Source organism: Prosopis cineraria, unplaced genomic scaffold, assembly GCF_029017545.1.
Source record: "Prosopis cineraria cultivar Desert tree isolate PC_DT_omini unplaced genomic scaffold, ASM2901754v1 PC2, whole genome shotgun sequence".
NCBI classification, from domain to species: Eukaryota; Viridiplantae; Streptophyta; class Magnoliopsida; order Fabales; family Fabaceae; genus Prosopis; species Prosopis cineraria.
Window position 1 is genome coordinate 21,843,318 of NW_026555333.1, and position 19,586 is coordinate 21,862,903.

The 19,586-nt window shown below is 34.6% G+C and overlaps 1 protein-coding gene and 1 pseudogene across 12 annotated transcripts; both read left to right on the top strand.

Moving 5' to 3' along the window:
• The first annotated feature begins 380 nt into the window (after positions 1 to 380).
• LOC129302641 (sodium/hydrogen exchanger 4-like) lies at positions 381 to 5,836 on the top strand (annotated as a pseudogene).
• An 8-nt stretch (positions 5,837 to 5,844) lies between these two features.
• LOC129302060 (phosphatidylinositol/phosphatidylcholine transfer protein SFH10-like) lies at positions 5,845 to 16,224 on the top strand. 12 transcript variants are annotated; one of them, XM_054940728.1, is made up of 9 exons: positions 5,845 to 6,951; positions 7,263 to 7,445; positions 13,144 to 13,422; positions 13,746 to 14,044; positions 14,526 to 14,626; positions 14,754 to 14,858; positions 15,097 to 15,174; positions 15,320 to 15,447; positions 15,725 to 16,224. In XM_054940728.1, exons 5-9 carry the CDS (start codon positions 14,570 to 14,572, stop codon positions 15,852 to 15,854), a joined length of 498 nt encoding a protein of 165 aa, XP_054796703.1. In that variant the 5' UTR covers positions 5,845 to 6,951; positions 7,263 to 7,445; positions 13,144 to 13,422; positions 13,746 to 14,044; positions 14,526 to 14,569; the 3' UTR covers positions 15,855 to 16,224. The 12 variants fall into 12 exon arrangements, 4 of the variants coding, with proteins under 4 accessions (XP_054796703.1, XP_054796706.1, XP_054796705.1 ...); XM_054940731.1 differs by having other exon boundaries at positions 15,729 to 16,224; XM_054940730.1 differs by having other exon boundaries at positions 14,754 to 14,822.
• The last annotated feature ends 3,362 nt before the right edge of the window (positions 16,225 to 19,586 follow it).

Below are 19,586 nucleotides of genomic sequence, written 5' to 3' on the forward strand. Positions count from 1 at the left end.
TTAAATAATTATATAAATATTAAATGGATCACTATTATACATATTTTATTTATCAAATAGAGTTTAACAAATTTAATAATATTATATATAATTTTATTAATATTTACATTTTAAAAAGCTATATTTTTTATAATAATTTATATACTTAAAATTAATTTTAATTAAAATTATTTAAATATTTTTAATTTTATTAAAATTAATTTTATAAAATAACATTTAAATATTATCATCATGTTATAATATAATTAATTATAATTAAAATTAATTATATTTAACTGAAATTTAAAAACACTTTTTAATATGTCAAAACATTGTCGTAAATAAAATTCATATTTCATGGACTTTCTGTACAAATGGGCTCGGCGATGCGTTTACAAGGTTGATACACGATCGGTGAATGAGTGTGAGAGAAGAAGAATGGTTATGGCGATGCTGAATTGGATACCGGACGCTGCAAAGAACTTAGCTCACGAGCACGCACAGGTGATACCCATTTCGCTCTTCGTGGCGGTTCTCTGCCTCTGCTTGCTCATCGGTCACTTGCTCGAAGAAAACCGTTGGGTTAATGAATCCATCGTTGCCATTCTAGCTGTAATCATCCATACGCTTCTTTCCTTTGACAATTTATTGCCGCTTTATTTTATGATCTTCTGTATGCTTATTATTTCATTTCCTCTGTGCCATAGTTGAAATTTTTGGCTGCTTGTGTGAATTGAAGGCTATGAAGTATCAATGCTTAAGACATGCATTCAAGTTCTTATAGCTTTCTTTGGGTAAATGTCGAAAGATGAATCAATTTGCTGCCTGTAATTGTCTCTTATTTTAGGCCCCATTCTTTCACCTACCACAAGCTACTGAGAATGAGTAGAGCTAGTCCGTGGTATAGTTTCAGTAAGAATGAAGGATGGGTGACCGCCTTTTTCTTTACTTTTATCTTTCTTTTTGTTTTTTTGTTTTGTTTTGTTTTTTTCTTCTTCTTTTTATTTTTGGTTTTAAACCTTTCTTTGAGATTTGGGCTTTTGTAAAGAAAGCTTCCTATTCGACATCACCAGTTTATATTTTACTTCGCTGCACATGGAACTTGAAGTCAATCATGATCCCTTTACATCTACCTAAAAGTCTTTATTTTATTGATATTAAAGGAAACTGATAAACTTTATATGATCCATTAAAATGGAAGTTAAATTGTGTAATTTCTTTTTTTGGCCAAAAGTGTGTAGTTATTCTGTTTCTTTGGCATGAACACTATTCTAGTTTTATCATATGACATTGTTAAAATTACTGGACGTTTAATGACAATGTTTTTAGTTTCTTTATCCGTTTTAGCTTACATTGTTAAAATATCAGCTCCATCGTCAGCCTTTAAGAGTTCTTTTCGTTTTTTTCCCCCATTGTGCATTTGATCTTTTTTTCCCCTCACAAAGCAAGCTATTACTCTGCGGATAATTTGATCAGGATTGAGACTATAAAACGATAATTAATCTTACTCATACATATTTAGTACGTTGGGTATACTTATTGGGCAGGGATGTATTGTTGGAATGGTACTCTTGTTCATCACCAAGGGGAAGAGTTCTCGCGTCGTTACATTTGATGAAGAACTATTCTTCATATATCTCCTGCCACCCATAATATTCAATGCTGGGTACGAACTTATGTCTTTTGCAGGATCATGAGTCTTGAAGCAGCTCTGGCAACAAAAACTTTCACTGTTCTGAGTCACATCTTCTTGATGACAGATTTCAGGTCAAGGAAACAGTTCTTCCACAACTTCTTAACTATCATGCTATTTGGGGTGATCGGTGTTTTTATATTGGCATCTATTGTTGTATCTGGTAGATCATAATCTCTGATATTTTCCTTTTGAAGTTTACATAGATTTAATGTGAAGTCTTATTGGTCAAAGAAAGAAAAACCTCAAATCTTTGCATTTGGTCCTTTACCTAGGTAGTTGGCGGCTATTCCCCAAGTTAAACTTTATTGGTCTGACTGTGCAAGATTATCTTGGTGAGATTTCTTGTATCTTTTGGATGTTGCGTGGAAATGTAGATCTTTATCTAATTTCGTCAATGTGTATCAGATTCGCATGATGATTAGCTTTTTTTTAATTCAGCTATAGGAACAATTTTCTCTTCAACAGATACTGTTTGTACCTTGCAGGCAGGTTAGATTGCGATAATTCTCTTTTGTTTAACATATTTACATGCTTGTTTATTTATCAAACTTTATCTGCTGCAGGTTCTCAATCAAGATGAAACTCCTTCATTATGCAGCCTAGTCTTTGGGGGAGGAGTGGCAAATGATGCAACGTCAGTTGTTCTCTTCAATGCAGTGCAGAAGCTAGATGCTTCAAAAGTTAATGGTAGGGCACTCCATGTCATTGGAGATTTCTTGTATCTGTTCTCCACAAGCACTGCCCTTGGATTCATTGTAAGTTTCAGCCTTGAAAATGCCTTCATGACTTTCTGTTGAACACTCTGTTAGTTGATGGTACTGCTGTCACATGCTACTAGCTAGCACCATCGTGTCAGGGAGTATCATTAATGGCTAAAGTTTTATAATTTTCTTTATTCTTCATGTTTCTAAATTAGTTTAACCCTGTGAATATCACCTCATGTCAATAATTTTACTCAGCATCTTCTCCTTACAATATAAATTTTATGGAACTGTTTCGCTCACATGGAACAATATCAATTTTGGAAGTTATATTATTGAACGGATGTCTGTTACTTTCAGTGAACTGCTAAACATTGTATCTTATATGTCAGACTCGCTGGGTTCTTTCTTCTTATTGTTCTTCTTCTGTCATTTCATATAGTAAACAAATGCATGTTCATGCAGGCTGGACTTCTCACTGCATAAATCCTGAAAGCCTTCTGCTTTGAAGGTAAATAACTTTCTTTTAAAACTCTCCTGAATGTGATAATCATCAACATGGTCTGAATTGGCAATACCAAACTTCAAAAATAGCTTTTCTGATTCTGAATCTAAATATGCTTGCAGAGATTCAAGTGTTCGTGAAATTGCATTGATGATTTTAATGGCATACCTATCCTACATGTTAGCAGAGGTGCATTGGAGTTCATGCATATGTCTGCTATAGAACTATTCTGGTTTTGGATTCAGTTAACCCTAGGAGCTCAACTTATGGTTAGCATTTATGGCCAAACCAAATTTGAACTTCTGAAAGACAACACGTTAGTTGTTCAATTGGATGGGGCAAAATGATACCATTTGTAATTGGTAATTTTGGGGCTTTATATAATAAGGTTTTGCTCAAAACTGTTTTTGTTAGCATATACGAACAGTCTATATGTCTATTGAATAAATTATTCTTAAACAATCCATATTCACTGCATTTTGTTTTTTTTGGCAGCTTCTAGGACTTAGCAGAATCCTCACTGTTTTCTTTTGCGGAATACTAATGTCTCACTATGCATGGCATAATGTGACTGAAACTTCAGGAGTCACAACCAGGTATAGATTAATTTGTCTTTTATGATTTGATGATTTCTACACTCAAGGTTTTGGATATTTTACCTGTTCAATCTTCTCTAGGCATGTCTTTGCGACAATGTCATTTATTGCAGAAACCTTTATATTTTTTTATGTGGGCATGGATGCTCTGGACATGGAGAAGTGGAGGGTTACCAAATTAAGGTCCTATTCCTATCCTCATTTCTACATAAATTTATCTTATCAAGTTTACCAAAGGTAACAAACCATCTTCTGTAGTTACATTATGAGTGGTCATTGACTGAGGAAGAAAAGCATCAATTCAGGTTGCATAAATAATACTCATGCTGAAGTTTCTATCAACTACGTATTTTTCCTTTTTGTTCTTAAAAAAACAAAACACTTCATGTGGGCCAAGGATGACACTTATATTCTGTGGTGAAGCATGATGTACTGATCATGATGAGTAATAATCAGTGATAATAAGGTCTACATAAGCTTTTACCTTTTCCGTAGATTGAAATTGTATTTGAAATGGCACATAAAGGTCCAAAAAGTTATTGTTTATTCTTTTCAACCTCTTTGTTATTGCAGAATATGTCCTTTGCTTGCGGAGTATGTCCTTTGCTGCTCACAATATCTGCGGCTGAAACTTGAACAAAATAAACTTGAATTTTGTAGTTCTGGAATCTTTTTTAAATGCCTTGTGAGATACATTGCAGCATATCACCTTGACAATGAGGACTCTTTCAAGTTATTTCTTCATTGCAGTTTTGGGAGTTGGATGGGAATTTACAGCTGCTTAATCTTCCTGATATTACTTGGACGGGCTGCATTTGTTTTTCCTCTCTCTGCTTTAGCGAATTGTTTGAATAGGCGTGCTCACAGAGAGTCAAGGATCACATTCAGGCACCAGGTTGACATTCATGTTTGATATGATAAGTTACAATCCAAAGATGAAAAAAATTACTTGAAATTTTTGGCATTTTTATGTTGTTATAACTTCCAGATAATCATTTGGTGGGCTGGACTTATGAGGGGGGCAGTCTCCATTGCTCTGGCTTTCAAACAAGTATGTAACAAATCTTCTAGACATTAACCCAAAAAGAAACTTAGTAACTACAATATCGCCAGGAAATGATTTCTGAATCCTTTATATTTCGATTTGTGCAGTTCACATATGCTGGTGTTACATCTGATCCTGTTGATGCAACAATGATCACCAACACCATCATTGTTGTGCTTTTCAGCACGCTGGTGAGTTGGCATATTTCTCTGATTGTGATATCATAAATCCTAGAATAATAACATGGTATGATTAAATTCTTTAGATGCTTTCTTGGCCAAAAAAGATGCTGTCCTCTTCTGCAAGAGCCATCCTCCTCCTTTCTTATTCTTTTTCTTCTTTTTTTTCTTTTTTCTTTTTGCATGCATTTGGAAAACAAACAAACAAACTAAACTAGAAAACAATTAAACCATCCTCCTCCTTTCAATTATCCTTTGTTCTTAACTGTCATGTTCATGGACTGCTTTAACTCAAGCTTCAAATTGTTAATAGCTTTATATTCCTTTAACTATAATCTCTAACATGTCATTACATTAAAGCCGAGTGGACCTGAAGTGTGTGCAAGCACAAGCCTTTTGCTGAGATTTCGTTTAACAATGAAGATAGTGGTAGCAACAATTGAAATGTAGATGTTTTGGTCATGTATGTTTTGACCCAAGCAGAAGGCTAAAACAAGCTGTCTAGTGAAGGCTTGAAAATAATCCTGCACCTTTATTATACAACAATAACAATCAGAAATTTGTTGATCTGATGATAGAATCAACTCATCACAGGTGTTTGGCATTCTCACAAAACCACTTCTCTGTTATCTTCTTCCCCATAGAACGTCAAGGAAGAACATCGCTCATCAGGAATCCGATCCACCTATTGACGACTTGAATCTGCCATCGCTGTCCTTTGAGGTGTCTGCAGCAACCAACATCAGCCGGGCAAAGGTAAGTCTATCAATGTTGATGGAAAATCCTATATACACCCTACATCGTTATTGGAGGAAGTTTGATGATGCCTACATAAGACCCGTATTTGGAGGCCCCCTTGCTTAGTCACCGTGCAAACAAAAAGAAGTACAAACACTAATAATGATCTATCTGAGTTCAGTTTTGAAGTTTGCTTTAGATACATCTAATGAATGAGTGAGGATAAAGTTTACTTTTAAGTGTTTACATGAATTGGGATAACTTCTTTGAAGCTTTAGAGAAGTTCATCTGTTTTGATAATTATTATAGGTAAGTTCACTTTATGCATGTCATTCAAATGTTGGAAGAGTAGACTGTTAATTTATAAGCAAGTGGAATGAATTGTGTATGATATCTTTTATTTCCACTAATGGTTTATTGCTGCTAGGTGCTGCATTTTCACTTCTAAGAATAGAATAAACGGAAAACCGAGTAAATCTCACTTTACTCTCTGGATATGACAATTTGTTTATCAACTACATTCTACAAATCTTGTAGAAAGAAGCTGATTGGTCCAAAAATTCTTGAATCTCATTGGTCACTCTAATTTGATTATTTTTCAATCTCTCCCTCAAATTCAGTTTGCATATATCCCGCTTATTCATTTCTGTCCTTATTCAATGTTAACTATGTCGAATTATCAGGGGTTTTATTTTTAAATTTTAATTTTTTAGTTATCAAGCTTGATTTAAGGTTAATTGTGTTTTGTGATTGGTTCGTTTTATTGAATATTTTCCCATCTTTTTTATGGTTTTACGTGCTATGCCCACTCCCTCCAACTTTCAAATTTGACATTAATGCATTGCAATTTTCACAGGAGCATTTACAAAGGTGTCTTGTGAATCCATGCCAGTATGAGAGCACAGGTTAATGACTAAATTTTTCTTGGCCATCTGTTTTTCATTTTTGATGTTTCACAATTGTATTTCTGATCTCTTTATTCTGAAGTTGCTTCATTTTCCCATGTTCATGCACCTGAAACCTCCATCATCTCCCAACTTTCTCACATCATTTTCTCATCCTATATCGTCTTTCCAGCACCCCCCCAAATTGGACCTCATCTTTGTCAATGATAGCCGTTAGAGCCATTCCAAGAGGTAAAGCCACTCTATTTAATTTCCTTCGGCACTCAGGCTGAATAGTGATGATTCCGGCTCTATGTTTCTTCTTTTTACTTATTTTGGTATTCATGATTGTTTATTACGATTTTATACAATTTTCTATTTTGGCAAATGCTGAGCAAATAAAGTTGTTTTGAAACTGAGTTCGGTGGTGAGCTTTATTTGGCATATCTAAGGAATGTGATATCGAGGATGAAGAAATGAACAATGGTAATATCCAAATCAATGAGTGGAGATGCTAATTAGGCTATGGGAATTGGTGATGGAACTCTTATTGGCTATTTTCTAGCGTAGCATTTGGAGAAGATTTCTAAATCTTGCAGAGGTTTCTGTTTCTAAATCTTGTGAACTGGTATGTATTTTGCTTCATTCATCTTTCTTATTTCATTTAAATCTTTAGTCTTTTTTCATTGTCTCTTTCTTGCTTTTATAAATATGGCCAGAAGGGGGGAACCCAAAGTTCAAGACCTGTCTTTGGAAAAAGTGTTCAACTCGCTTTACTATTTCTTTTAAAAGATTACGTTGCTCAACTGCTAAGCTTTCCATGTTTAATTTAAACAAAATCCCATGGATCCGCCAACTTCATTTGAAAATTATGTTCCAATGTGGAACAAAATACTCACAGCAGGTCCTATATATCTCTCTGTCCTTTTCATGCATCAGGAACATTGTGAGAAGCAACGAACTGTGTGAAATCACTCTTCTTCTTCTTCTTCTTCTTCTTCTTTTTTAACTCAACAATTAAGCAAACAAAGTTCATTTGCAATTTTGCTGGAACATGTGCTGAATGCTATTAATTGCACGGAACATTGTGCTAGAAGTCAGTCTTCCAAACAAAGTTGATAGGTAAGTCTTTTTTGTTTTATCATTTTGGAATTGTTGAGGCAACGTTGATGATTTTTTCTTTCCTCTCTTAGTTGTTACAAATTGCATATTGCATATTGATTTAATCATCTCTACTAATTTTGGGTTATTGGGTTTAATCATCGAAAATCATGAATTTCATATACCTTCGGAATGAGTGGAGAATGGTGATTGATTTGGTAGGAGGATGCGACGGGATCAGCAAAGGCATTTCATTTCGTTTATGGTGGGGGTAGCTTGATAGGTGATCAAAATAACTAAAATAAGAATAACTCTATTAGGAGGATATAGAACAAGAATCTCGTTCTATATTTCTCTTAATAGCCACGCTCAGAAGAATCTCTAAAGGGTTTAAAAGACTATTTTATTGATAAGCTGATATGTTAGCTTCTAAGTTACTAGTCATATTTATAATGCTAAATACAATCTAAAATAATGGATAAAATCTAGATAACTAGATAACTAAATAATATCTCTTATAATCTAAAATAACTAAATAATATCTACTATAATGTAAAATAAAATCTAAATAGATAAACTACTAGATCTAAATAAAATCTAAAGAATAAAATTTGACTAAATAAAATACTAAATCTAAAGAAATATCTAAAAATAAAATACTGAGCAAAATAAACAATGAAATCAATCTGAATTTATCTTTTGAACCTTTCTTCTTGAATAAGTCTTCATGGGAATATTATCTAGAATCTTATCATTACCCTCCCCTTGAAACTCAACTTGTCCTCAAGTTGAAAGGAGGGAAATTGAGTATGCAAGAGATCGTAGTCCTCCCAGTTGGCCTCTTCCACAGGTCGGTCATGCCATTCTACTAATAGTTCAAGTGCTGATGACAAGTCCATCGGTGATCTAAGATTCGGTGAGGCCTTACATGTAACTCAAAATCAGCAGAAAGCGGTAAGGGGGTTGGTGTGAGTGGTGGATCTATCCCTGTAGCCTGGCGCAAAAGAGATACATGGAAGATAGGGTGAATACGGGCCTCTGCCGGAAGTTCCAATTCATAAGCCACTTTGCCAATCCTACGAAGAATCTTGTACGGGCCAAAGAAGCGAGGTGATAATTTTTTAAACTTTCACTTGGTAAGTGATTGTTGGCGAAAAGGCTGTACTTGTAGCCACACAACATCGCCAATATTGTACTCAACTTCCCGCCAATGCTTGTCAGCATAAGCCTTCATTCGATCTTGAACCTTACACAAATCATCCCTCAGAAGCTTGAGCATTGCATCCCTGTCTCTAGTTGTTCTTCTAGTTCAGCCACGGGTGTTTCACCCTTTATATAAGGAAGCAGGGAGGAGGATCTCGCTCGTAAACCAACTTGAATGGAGAATGGTTGGTTGATGTATGATGACTTGTGTTGTACGAGTATTCAGCCCAGCAAAGAAATTTGTGCCAAGACTTGGGTTGCTCATGTGCAAAACACTGCAGATAGGCTTCCAAATTGCGGTTGACTACCTCTATTTGACCATCTGTTTGGGGATGGTAGGCAGTATTCATCTACTTAGGCTGGCTCAATCTAAATAATTCTTGCCAGAAGGAACTCATGAAGATAGGGTCCCTATCAGAGATGATTGAGCAAGGTACCCCATGTAGTCGGATAATTTCCTCACAAAAGATTGTGGCCACCTTCTTAGCAGTGTAAGGGTGCGCGAGAGCAAGAAAATGGGCATACTTACTCAACCGATTCACTACCACCAAGATGACCTCAAAACTGCCAGACTTTGGAAGACCTGTGATAAAATCTAGTGACATGTCCTCCCAAATCTGTGAGGGTATAGGTAAAGGTTGAAGAAGTCCAGCTGGTGCCAACGTTTGGTACTTATTTTGCTGACAAGTGGCACAATGTTGCACATAGGCCTTCACATCTGCTTTCATTGCAGGCCAATAGAAATTCTCTGAAAGGCGTTTAAATGTTTTGAGAAAGCCACCATGTCCCCCAATAGTAGTCGAATGGGCTTTTGCTAGTAATTTTGGTCGCAATTGTGATGAATAAGGAATGACCACTCGGTTGTCATAGAAAAGTTTTTGATTAACCAGGTGAAATTTAGGTCGGGATGACGGATCTTTTTGCAAAGCTTGCATTATTTCATTAGTGAAGGGATCTGATGCCAACTCAAGGGGGAGATTATCCAACTTAGAAGCAAAAGGTACGGCCAATTGAAAAAAATCTGCATGCTGTGGACGTCTTGACAATGCGTCCGCCCTTTTATTTTTTACTCCTGCCTTGTAGATGATAGTAAAATTAAAGGGTAAGAGCTTGATGATCAACCTCTGTTGAGTGTTAGTAGTAATTCATTATTGTAATAGATATTGAAGGCTAGCATGATCCGTTTTGACAAAGAAGTGCCTCCCTAGGAGGTAATGGTGCCATTTTTGAACTGCAAGAACTAAAGCTAGGAGTTCACGATTGTAAGTGGACTTGAAGCGGTTAGAGAAAGAGAACCCTTTACTAAAGTAGGCAATGGGATGGTTGTTTTGCATAAGTATAGCTCCAATCCCTTTTGTAAATGCATCGCATTCAACTGTAAAGTCTTCCTCAAAATTGGGCAACTTTAAGACAGGTGCCCTCACCAGTGCACGTTTAAGATTGTCAAAGGCCTTTTGAGCTAGTTCAGACCATAAGAAGGCATCCTTCTTAGTCAATTCAGTAAGGGGTCGCGCAATAATCCCAAAATTCTTCACAAAACGCCGGTAATATCCTACAAGGCCTAAAAACCCACGTAACTCCTTTACATTGTTAGGAATAGGCCATTCTCGTACTGCCTCCACCTTTTCAGTCTCAACTTCAACTCCCTGGGCAGAAATTTGGTGCCCTAAAAAGGGAACTTTTGGTTTCCCCATAAAGCATTTTTTCAAATTGACACAAAACACACTTTCCTGTAGGTTTGCAAGATGATGCACAAGTGAGCTCGGTGCTGTTGAAAAGAGGGACTATATATTAAAATATCATCAAAGAAGACCGGCACAAATTTTCTCAAATAAGGACGAAATAAGTAGTTCATAGCTGCTTGAAAAGTCGTTGGGGCATTGGTTAAGCCAAAAGGCATAACTGTGAATTCATAATGCCCTGGATGAGTACGAAATGCTGTTTTGTAAATATCCTCGGGTAGCATCCTAATTTAGTGGTATCCAGAACGTAAATCCAATTTGGAAAAATAGATTGTCCCGTGTAATTCATCTAGTAACTCATCAATGTTGGGAATTGGATATTTGTCTGGGATTGTAATGCCATTTAATTTTCGATAGTCAACACAGAATTGCCATAAACCATCTTTCTTTGTGACCAATAAAACTAGACTGGCAAATGGACTTGAGCTAGGCTGAATAAACCTCTTTTTAAGTAACTCCTCAACTTACTTTTCAATCTCGGCCTTTTGATAATATGGATACCTGTGTGGTCGTAATCGGGAGGGTTGGCCCCTGGCAGTAGGGGAATGGCATGTGAGTGATTTCTAAAGGGTGGTAAGTTTGAAGGTTCTTCAAATACAAATGAAAATTCTGCAAATAAAGATTCCGAATTGAAACATTGAAAAGGTGTAGAGTTAGCGGAAGCTTCTATTTGTTGCATTGAATTAAATTGAGCACCACTAGTAGCATTAGGGACTCCCTGTAATTTATACCGCTTGGCATTCAACCAAAAAATCATAAAGAGTTCATTCCAGTTGGCTTGCACCGTATTTAGAGATGCTAGCCACTTAATGCCCAGCACCAGATCGGCTCCTCCCAAGCAAAAAGGGAAAAAATCTTCCTTAATAGTCAGTTCTGTGAGCTTAACTTTCACATCTTTGCATACTCGATTGCATCGTACAATACTGCTATCCCCAATTTGGACTCTAAATGCAGAAATATAATGAGTAGGAAGACGTAGTTCTTGTACTAATGAGTCTGATATAAAATTATGAGTAGACCCACTGTTCACTAATAATAGTACTTCTCTTGTGAGCAACATGCCTTTAAGTTTCATAGCTGACCTTGTGTTGCTACCCAATATAGCATTTAATGAAATTTCTGCCCCTTCTATCCTTATTTCCTCAGGTTCACCGTCTTCAAGAGGAAGGGCAACCTCATCGCCTTCCTCTGTAATCTCCATAAGGGAGAAGGACCCTCGGCAGCGGTGCCCAAGCCGAAAGAGGTCACCACATCGGAAGCACAGTCCCTTGTCTCTCCTGCATTGGTGTTCGAAATCCATGGAGGAGTTTTTTGTCGATGCTACGCTGGCTGATTTGGGTCCTGATGGCGTTGATGTTCTCTACGAAGACGTCGAGAAAGTAACTTTAGAGTATTTCGGGTCATGTGCCCCAAGTGTGCTCGGGTTAGGATAGCGGGTTTGGGTCTGGATCAAACTGGGTCTTGTCCGGGTAAGCTGCGTTTTGCTTTCGATCTCCAGAGCCAGACTTACTGCTCTGTAAACTGATCGTGGTTTATGTATTCTGACATCTGATCATAATTCTTCTTTTAACCCATTCAAAAAAACGCCGAGCAAGCAATGCTCCGGCCAATTCTTGACCCTCGACGATCGTTTGGCGAACTCTGTGCGATATTCTTGAACTGAACCTTCTTGCTTAATGCTGCAAAGAAATTCATCTGGATTTTGGTATTCGAGTGGTCCAAAATTCTCTTGGAATGCTGTCACGAGCTCGTCCCAGTAGTTGAGTGTTCGTTCATGACTGATCCATGCGAACAATTCTAGTGCGTCACCCTCCAATGCCAGTGAGGCTACATCCACCTTCTCTTCTTCAGGTGTGTTGTAATACTTGAAGTACTTTACAGCCTTTAAGATCCATCCCCGTGGATCACCCCCACTAAACTTTGGAAATTCAATTTTGGTGCGATGGAATCTGGTGTGTCTGCGATTTTCTTGCTCGTCTTCGCTCTCTTCATCTTCATAATAGTGCCTGCGATGTGCTTCTCCAGGTTTCTTGTTTTTATTGATTGCTGAGGCTTCGAGTGCTTCTACCTTTTCTTTTAATAAATCAAGAGTTTCGAGTTGCTGCGTGATTTTGGCCAAATGATCGACATAAGTGAACTTGGATTTTCTGGGTCATTGTTGGACGAATTGTCAGAAGAGTTGGTTTCTTGGCCAGCACGTGTGGTAACCATGGCTCTGATGCCAAATTGATAGGTGCTCAAAATAACTAAAATAAGAATAACTCTATTAGGAGGATATAGAACAAGAATCTCATTCTATATTTCTCTTAATAGCCACGCTCAGGAGAATCTCCAAAGGGTTTAAAAGACTATTTTATTGATAAGCTGATATGCTAGCTTCTAAGTTGCTAGTCATATTTATAATGCTAAATACAATCTAAAATAATGGATAAAATCTAGATAACTAGATAACTAAATAATATCTCCTATAGTCTAAAAAAACTAAATAATATCTCCTATAATCTAAAATAACTAAATGATATCTACTATAATCTAAAATAAAATCTAAATAGATAAACTACTAGATCTAAATAAAATCTAAAGAATAAAATTTGACTAAATAAAATACTAAATTTAAAGAAATATCTAAAAATAAAATACTGAGCAAAATAAACAATGAAATCAATTTGAATTTATCTTTTGATGCTTTCTTCTTGAATAAGTCTTCATGGGAATATTATCTGGAATCTTATCATAGCTTGTGGTACAATCTCTCACAATTAATACACTTACAGTTTGTTAAAGAAATGCCTACTTTGAATTATCGCCAAATCATAGGGGTACACTGATAATAATAAGCCTTTACTGAGAAAGACAAGGAGAAAAGTTAGTCTGAAGACAAGGAGAAAAGGCATAATAAGCATAAGAACAGGGACAGAGAGAAGGACAAGGAGCATAAGAAGCACAAGCATTGCCATAAAGACCAAAGCAAAGATAAAGACAAGGAAAAAAGGAAAGAAAAAAGTGGGCATCAAGTTTCCAATGCCAATCATGGCAAGAAACACCATGAAAAGGTTTTTGGAATTTTCTCTGCTGCTTCTTTTTTCTCATTCAGTGTTCCAAAGTATTGGATCATAATAATGTCATCTTGCAATTTGGTTAAATGAAATAGTTGCTTCATTGAATATCTTATGAATTCTTTTTTGTTTTGGTTATACATTAATTATAAGAAAGTTCTTTGATGCTGTAAACCCTCAGTTGCTTGTGAATTAAGATCCATTTCAGGACATTAGTTTGATTTGATGTCAGCATTCGAAAAGGAAATATGAAGATTTGTTTCATACTGTTTCAAAATGATTTGTTTCATACATTTTATATGTTTGCGTAATGCTTCCAGGCTTTGAGGATTCTCTAGCAGTGATGAAAAACAGGATAGGAGATTTGATTTTGAGAACTCAGAGGATGAAAGATGGATAAGAAATGGTTCTCTCGAAAAGAAAGCAATTAATGCGCCTACCAAATTCAAGCTCTTAAGAAAAAGAGTGGCAAGAGAAAAAGTGATGGTGAGATTAGATCGGTTTCTATTGAGGATGTTCGGGATGTTGAGGAACTATAGGCTGTTAATGCCTTCAGATAATCATTGATCGTGGATGAATTGCCCCCAGAAAAACATGAAGGTTACCACATGATGTTAAGGTGAATTTTTTTTAAGACAGCAAAATTTTAATTTTTCTCTCTTTATGTGGACATTCATGTTGAAGAATTTGATTTTTGTTGCAATTTATTTTCTATTAGCAGGTTTAGGATTTATGCCAAAATCTTCCTTTATTATTGCCTACATATATTGAGCTTGGAAATTTTTTCTGGCACATTGCATGTTATTTAAGAGGATATTGTACGTAAGAGTATTTTATAGGGATGTTAAACCTGTACTTCAACCATAGCTCTTTGAACTCAGCTTATGTGCTCCATTTCATTGCTATACATGATATCGTGGCTGAGAAATTGAGACTCAAATAGAAGTCTCATTCATATATCTTAAATTCTTAATATTTAAAAATGTCACAGTAAAAAATTCAATATAGTTCGTTGCGAATTTGTTTATGGTGATGTTGAAATTAATTTGATGATATTGGTTTTCTCACTGTTTTTTCTCCTTAATTTTTACACTGTATAGGTACTTAAAAAGCAAGGAAATATGATATTGAAAAGGCAAAGCGCATGTGGGCTGATGTCCTCATATGGATGAAAGATTTTGGTGGTGACACCATTATGGAGGCAATATAGATATTACATGCAAAATATTTACTTGACTTCCGCCTCTAAAAATTTAGGGGATAAGACTTGAACTTTGAGTACTTGATATTTTCTACACCCTTCATGCTTAATTTTTTGTTTTAATTAGGATTTTGAGTACAAGGAGTTAAATGAGGTTCTGGAGTATTACCCTCACTGTCATCATGGTGTTGTTAAGGTGGGAAGACCAGTTTATATTGAAAGACTTGGAAAGGTTGATCCAAACAAATAAACTTATACAAGTTACAACTTTGGATAGATATGTAAAGTACCATGTCCAAGAGTTTGAGAAAATCTTTGCAATTAAGTTTCCTGCATGCCTACACCATTGCTGCCAAGAGGCACATAGATTCAAGCACCACAATCTTAGATGTCCATGGCGTCATTACTTTCTAATAATTGTTCCCTGCTAAAGTTGCTGTCAAATTATTTCTTATGACATCTATTATTAGGGTTTGGAGAACTTTACAAAGTCTGCTCGGGAACTCATAATGGGACTACAAAAGATTGATGGAGATAATTACCCTGAGGTAAGCAATCCCACTTTAATTTCTTGCTGTACATTTTTGGATTTTTTTTAATTGGAGATTGATACTAGCTTTTTTGGAAAATTTGGTTGATGAACATCTGGTATGGTCTAACTGATGAATAATTTGTCTTTGATTTATGATGTAGACTCTTTGCCAAATGTTTATCATAAACTCTGGCCTGGATTCAAGCTACTGTGGAACACTGGCAAAACTTTTATTGATTCCAAAACAACTTCTAAAATTTATGCATGCAAAAATGCAGCCTTCTAGCAGGTTGAAATATTTTTCTTTAATATGTGTTTGATTGCTAACATTTCTCTCTCTCTATTTAATATAATGCCTATTTGGAAATTGCATTGGTTCTTGGAAACAAAGTACCAGAGCACGTTGCTTGCTATAGCTGATTCCAGTTTTTTTTTCATGTTTCGGCATGTTAGAAATCTCTCAGTGTTTTTAATATTTTATTCACCAATACCTTCTTGCTTTTCTAGCATCTTCAGAATATTCAGTTTATTCTACCGTGCCTAATGATTGTGTACATTTAATGAAGCAAGATGCCTGATTTTCTTGGAGGCACCTGCAATTGTGCAGATCTGGGAAGTTGCCTTAGATCCGACAAAGGGCCTTGGAAGAACCCTAAAATATTGAAGGAAATATGCTTTTATAGAATACATTGTTGATTCATTACCGTTGATTGTTTTGGTAGTTTTTATACAACGTCAGTTGGACTTTACTTATGAGGCATTCAAAATGATTTGTCTCCACGTACTCAGTTGTTTTCATGCTTGTGCCCCATGAGGTATGGAGAAAGACGGGGTCCATTACCATTTTGCTGAACGAAGTGCCATGGAGAAAGATATCAAAGATGGCAAGTTTCTTGAATTTGCTTCTGTTCATGGCAATCTCTAAGGGGCATTGAGGATGTTGAACTCAATGAAGTTGATTTTTGTTCTTTGATGATTGGTTTCTCAATGTTTGTGGATGCCCAGGCTCCAAAAATTGGGGAGTCATTTTCAACTAAATCAAAATTTTGATATTATCGTCTCCTCACATGAACAATCATCTTGAACTCTGGAAATAAGCAGGAATTAGAAATTGAAGCTTCTATTTTAGTGAGCTGAACAAATAGACATAACAAAAAACAAAATTCATATTAAAAATAACATACATGATACGACTACTTAGAAGATAAATCTTTTTCTTTTTGTTAGAATGAAATAATTCATACATTAAAATAATTGCTGTGCACTATTACCTCTCTATCCACAAGAATATAGTTGAGGGAACATATTTGACTGGGGTTTGATTCATGCATGATTTCGTAAAAGTTAAATAATAGACATTGCTACTCTAACTTCAGTGCATGATTCATTGAGAAAAACAATGGATGCGTCCATTTGATTCCAACACCGACAGGGAGAATGGCTAATGTGTTTTCTCAAAAAATGGCTCCCTAAACAAGAGATTTCAGAATGGACGTAATAAGTGAAACGCATAGTGTTTAATCCTGTCAACTTGCTTAGTTTCCAAGTATCGGTTTCTCAACTGGAATATGAGTGTGATTAATGCATACCTATGTGTATGGACAGCGTACAAAAATTAACATCATAATCTGACTATTTTAGCTCTCTGATACGATAATCTAGATAAAGGGAAAAAATATCTTTTCAGAGGTGAGTAAATAAATATTTCTTTCCTATAATGATATGGTGAGGTTACATTTTCCTGAATTTATTTCCTACGTCTTAAAGAAAAACATTATTTCATTAAGATCATGTATATTAAATAGAAAATTGTTTAAAAAGTTAATTATGGACACATTTCAAATAACAAAAATTAAATAATTACATCTAAATATTAGAATTGTAAGAAAAATTTAGAGGAAGTATTATTGAAAAAATTATGTTGAAAATATATAAATAAATATTATCCTAAAAGCTAGATATTGAAAAATAATAATAGAAGTTTTGGACAATTTCTTAAATAAAATTATGGAAACAAAAGAAATAAGCAACTTGACAATCAAAAATCATTTAAACATTAAAGTGAAAGTACTGACACTTTTATAAATGTGCCCCAAATTCTAATTGTAGGTGCTTTAGATTCTTCAGACAATTGTATCATGTAAAATTCGTGCAACACACGAGAGCCAATCTAGTTTTCCCAATATCTATACTCTGCCTCATGTTAACCCAATTTTGTGAATTGACTAATACCCTTTTCTTGTAATTTACTATTCTCATCTGTGTGCTCATTGAACCTCTATTTGTTGGTGGATTAAAGTTTTTGTGGAATATAAATTTCACAAACACGAGACACTATACATGACGTCTTGCTTACAAATGATTAATGGAAATTTATTTATTTCGGAGAAGGGCAAATTATTCAGTCCTTAGTAAACTTTTTCCAATGGTGGTGAAACATTTAAGGGCGCGCTGATTTAAGACAATGCTTATAATGAAAATGAGCTAAAAACACTTTCAATTCCCTGCAATAAGAAAAAAGCAAGAGTCATTACTTGTGAATAACATTATTTTAAATGTAAAAATTTAAAATGTTTTAACAGACTGTCTTGATTTCATGTTGAGATATGTTTGATTTCATCTAAAATATTAGGAGGGGCAGTAAATAACATTACTTTCAATGTTAACATTTATAACATATCTATCAAAAACTAAACTTTTTCTCTTATATATGTGATCAATATACATGGTAAAACAGAGCAGTTTTTTTTTTTTTTTGCCAACGAAAAACAATATATGAAAACCGTAGTTATGGATATAAATTATAATATCTCCTCAAATCCTCTTTCTAATCATATTAATATTTATCTTCTACATATAATCCTGTCAGCCTACAATCCAGAAAAAAAAAAGTTAAAATAAATCATATTAAATTTGATCATATTTTTTTTTTTAAATGATGAACCAACATAACTCATTCAAATCAATGAGTGGTTTGTTAAAAGAAAGAAAGAAAAAAAGAAAGAGTAATATAATTATACGGATTTATATCATTTAGAGTTGTAATTGGTGAACTTTTGTAAAAATTTTCTTTTTAAGAAAGAGAGAGAAAATTTTATACTCCCTCCATTTAAAAATATAAGGCATTTTAATTGAATCTCACTCCTCAATAAAATAATTATTTACTTTCAAATTAATCATATCTTTTTTATTTACTCCTATTAAACACTTTATAATAAATATAACGCCATTCATCAATAAGACACTTTTAGAAAAAAGACAATGATTACATCTCGAAAGATTAAAAATGCATTATATTTTTTAACATCAAACTTCTCAAAAAATGCTTTATATTTTTTAATAAAAAAATTATTTCATAAAAAAATAATAAAATGAGTGAAAAATAATAAAAAAAAAAGTTTCACCAAAATCATTAATGCCAATTTCAAAGGATTTAAATTCATAATTATACAATTAACCAAAAAACAAACTACATCTCATCTAAATCAAAGTAAATTTGACGCAAGAAAAACGTTAAATGTAGTAAATTGAATTAAATATATCCTACAATTTCTTACGTAATTGGTCATCTCAACTCTTTAAATCATTCTATATCATCAATCTGAACAGGAAAATGATTTTTCCCCAGATTCATTGTTTCTTTTCTTGTCTTTCTTTTAGTCTTTCTGTTTTTTTTTTTTTAAATTTTTATAACTCAGATTCGTATAATTAAAGGATTTTTTTGCTAAAATATAATTAAGAGATTGATTATATTTCACCTAATAACTTTTGATTACAAAAAAAAAAAAAAGGATTGATTATATTACCTTTACATTGTGAAGGAGGGGAGAGACCACACTTGTCAATCCCAAGTGCAGGAAGCACAGACTTGCACTTGCAGATGCATGCCAGATCAGTATGCCGGACAACCGCACAGCACGTCTCTGTCGGAGGAAGCGGGTGCTGGCCTCAGCTTCGTCGTGTCTGTGTTGCATAACACAACCCCTTCGGCTCCTCCACCCAGTAATCCTATCACCACAAATACAGCTACTCTCACAACGCACTGCACTACGGATCTGAGCTTGATCGCCGTGTTCTCGTTATGATGTTGAGGTTGAAGATGGATCTGGTTATATATATATATATATATATATATATATTGTGTATGTGGAAATAATTTGAGACTTTAATTTTGACATTTCAAGATGATAATTTGGCGATCTGGATCCTCTTAAACTCCCACTTCCTCAGCATCCCTCAACCATAGGAAATCTACACCCTTCAATCTATTCCAATGTCTTATATCTTACCACAACATCCCATATTAAAATAATTTAATTTTAAAAATAATTTTTTACACCTTAATTCACTGTTTTATATATGTATATATATTAGGATAATGATTCAAACGGTTTTCTTTTTTGTTTTTAAACTTTATCCTAAAAAATT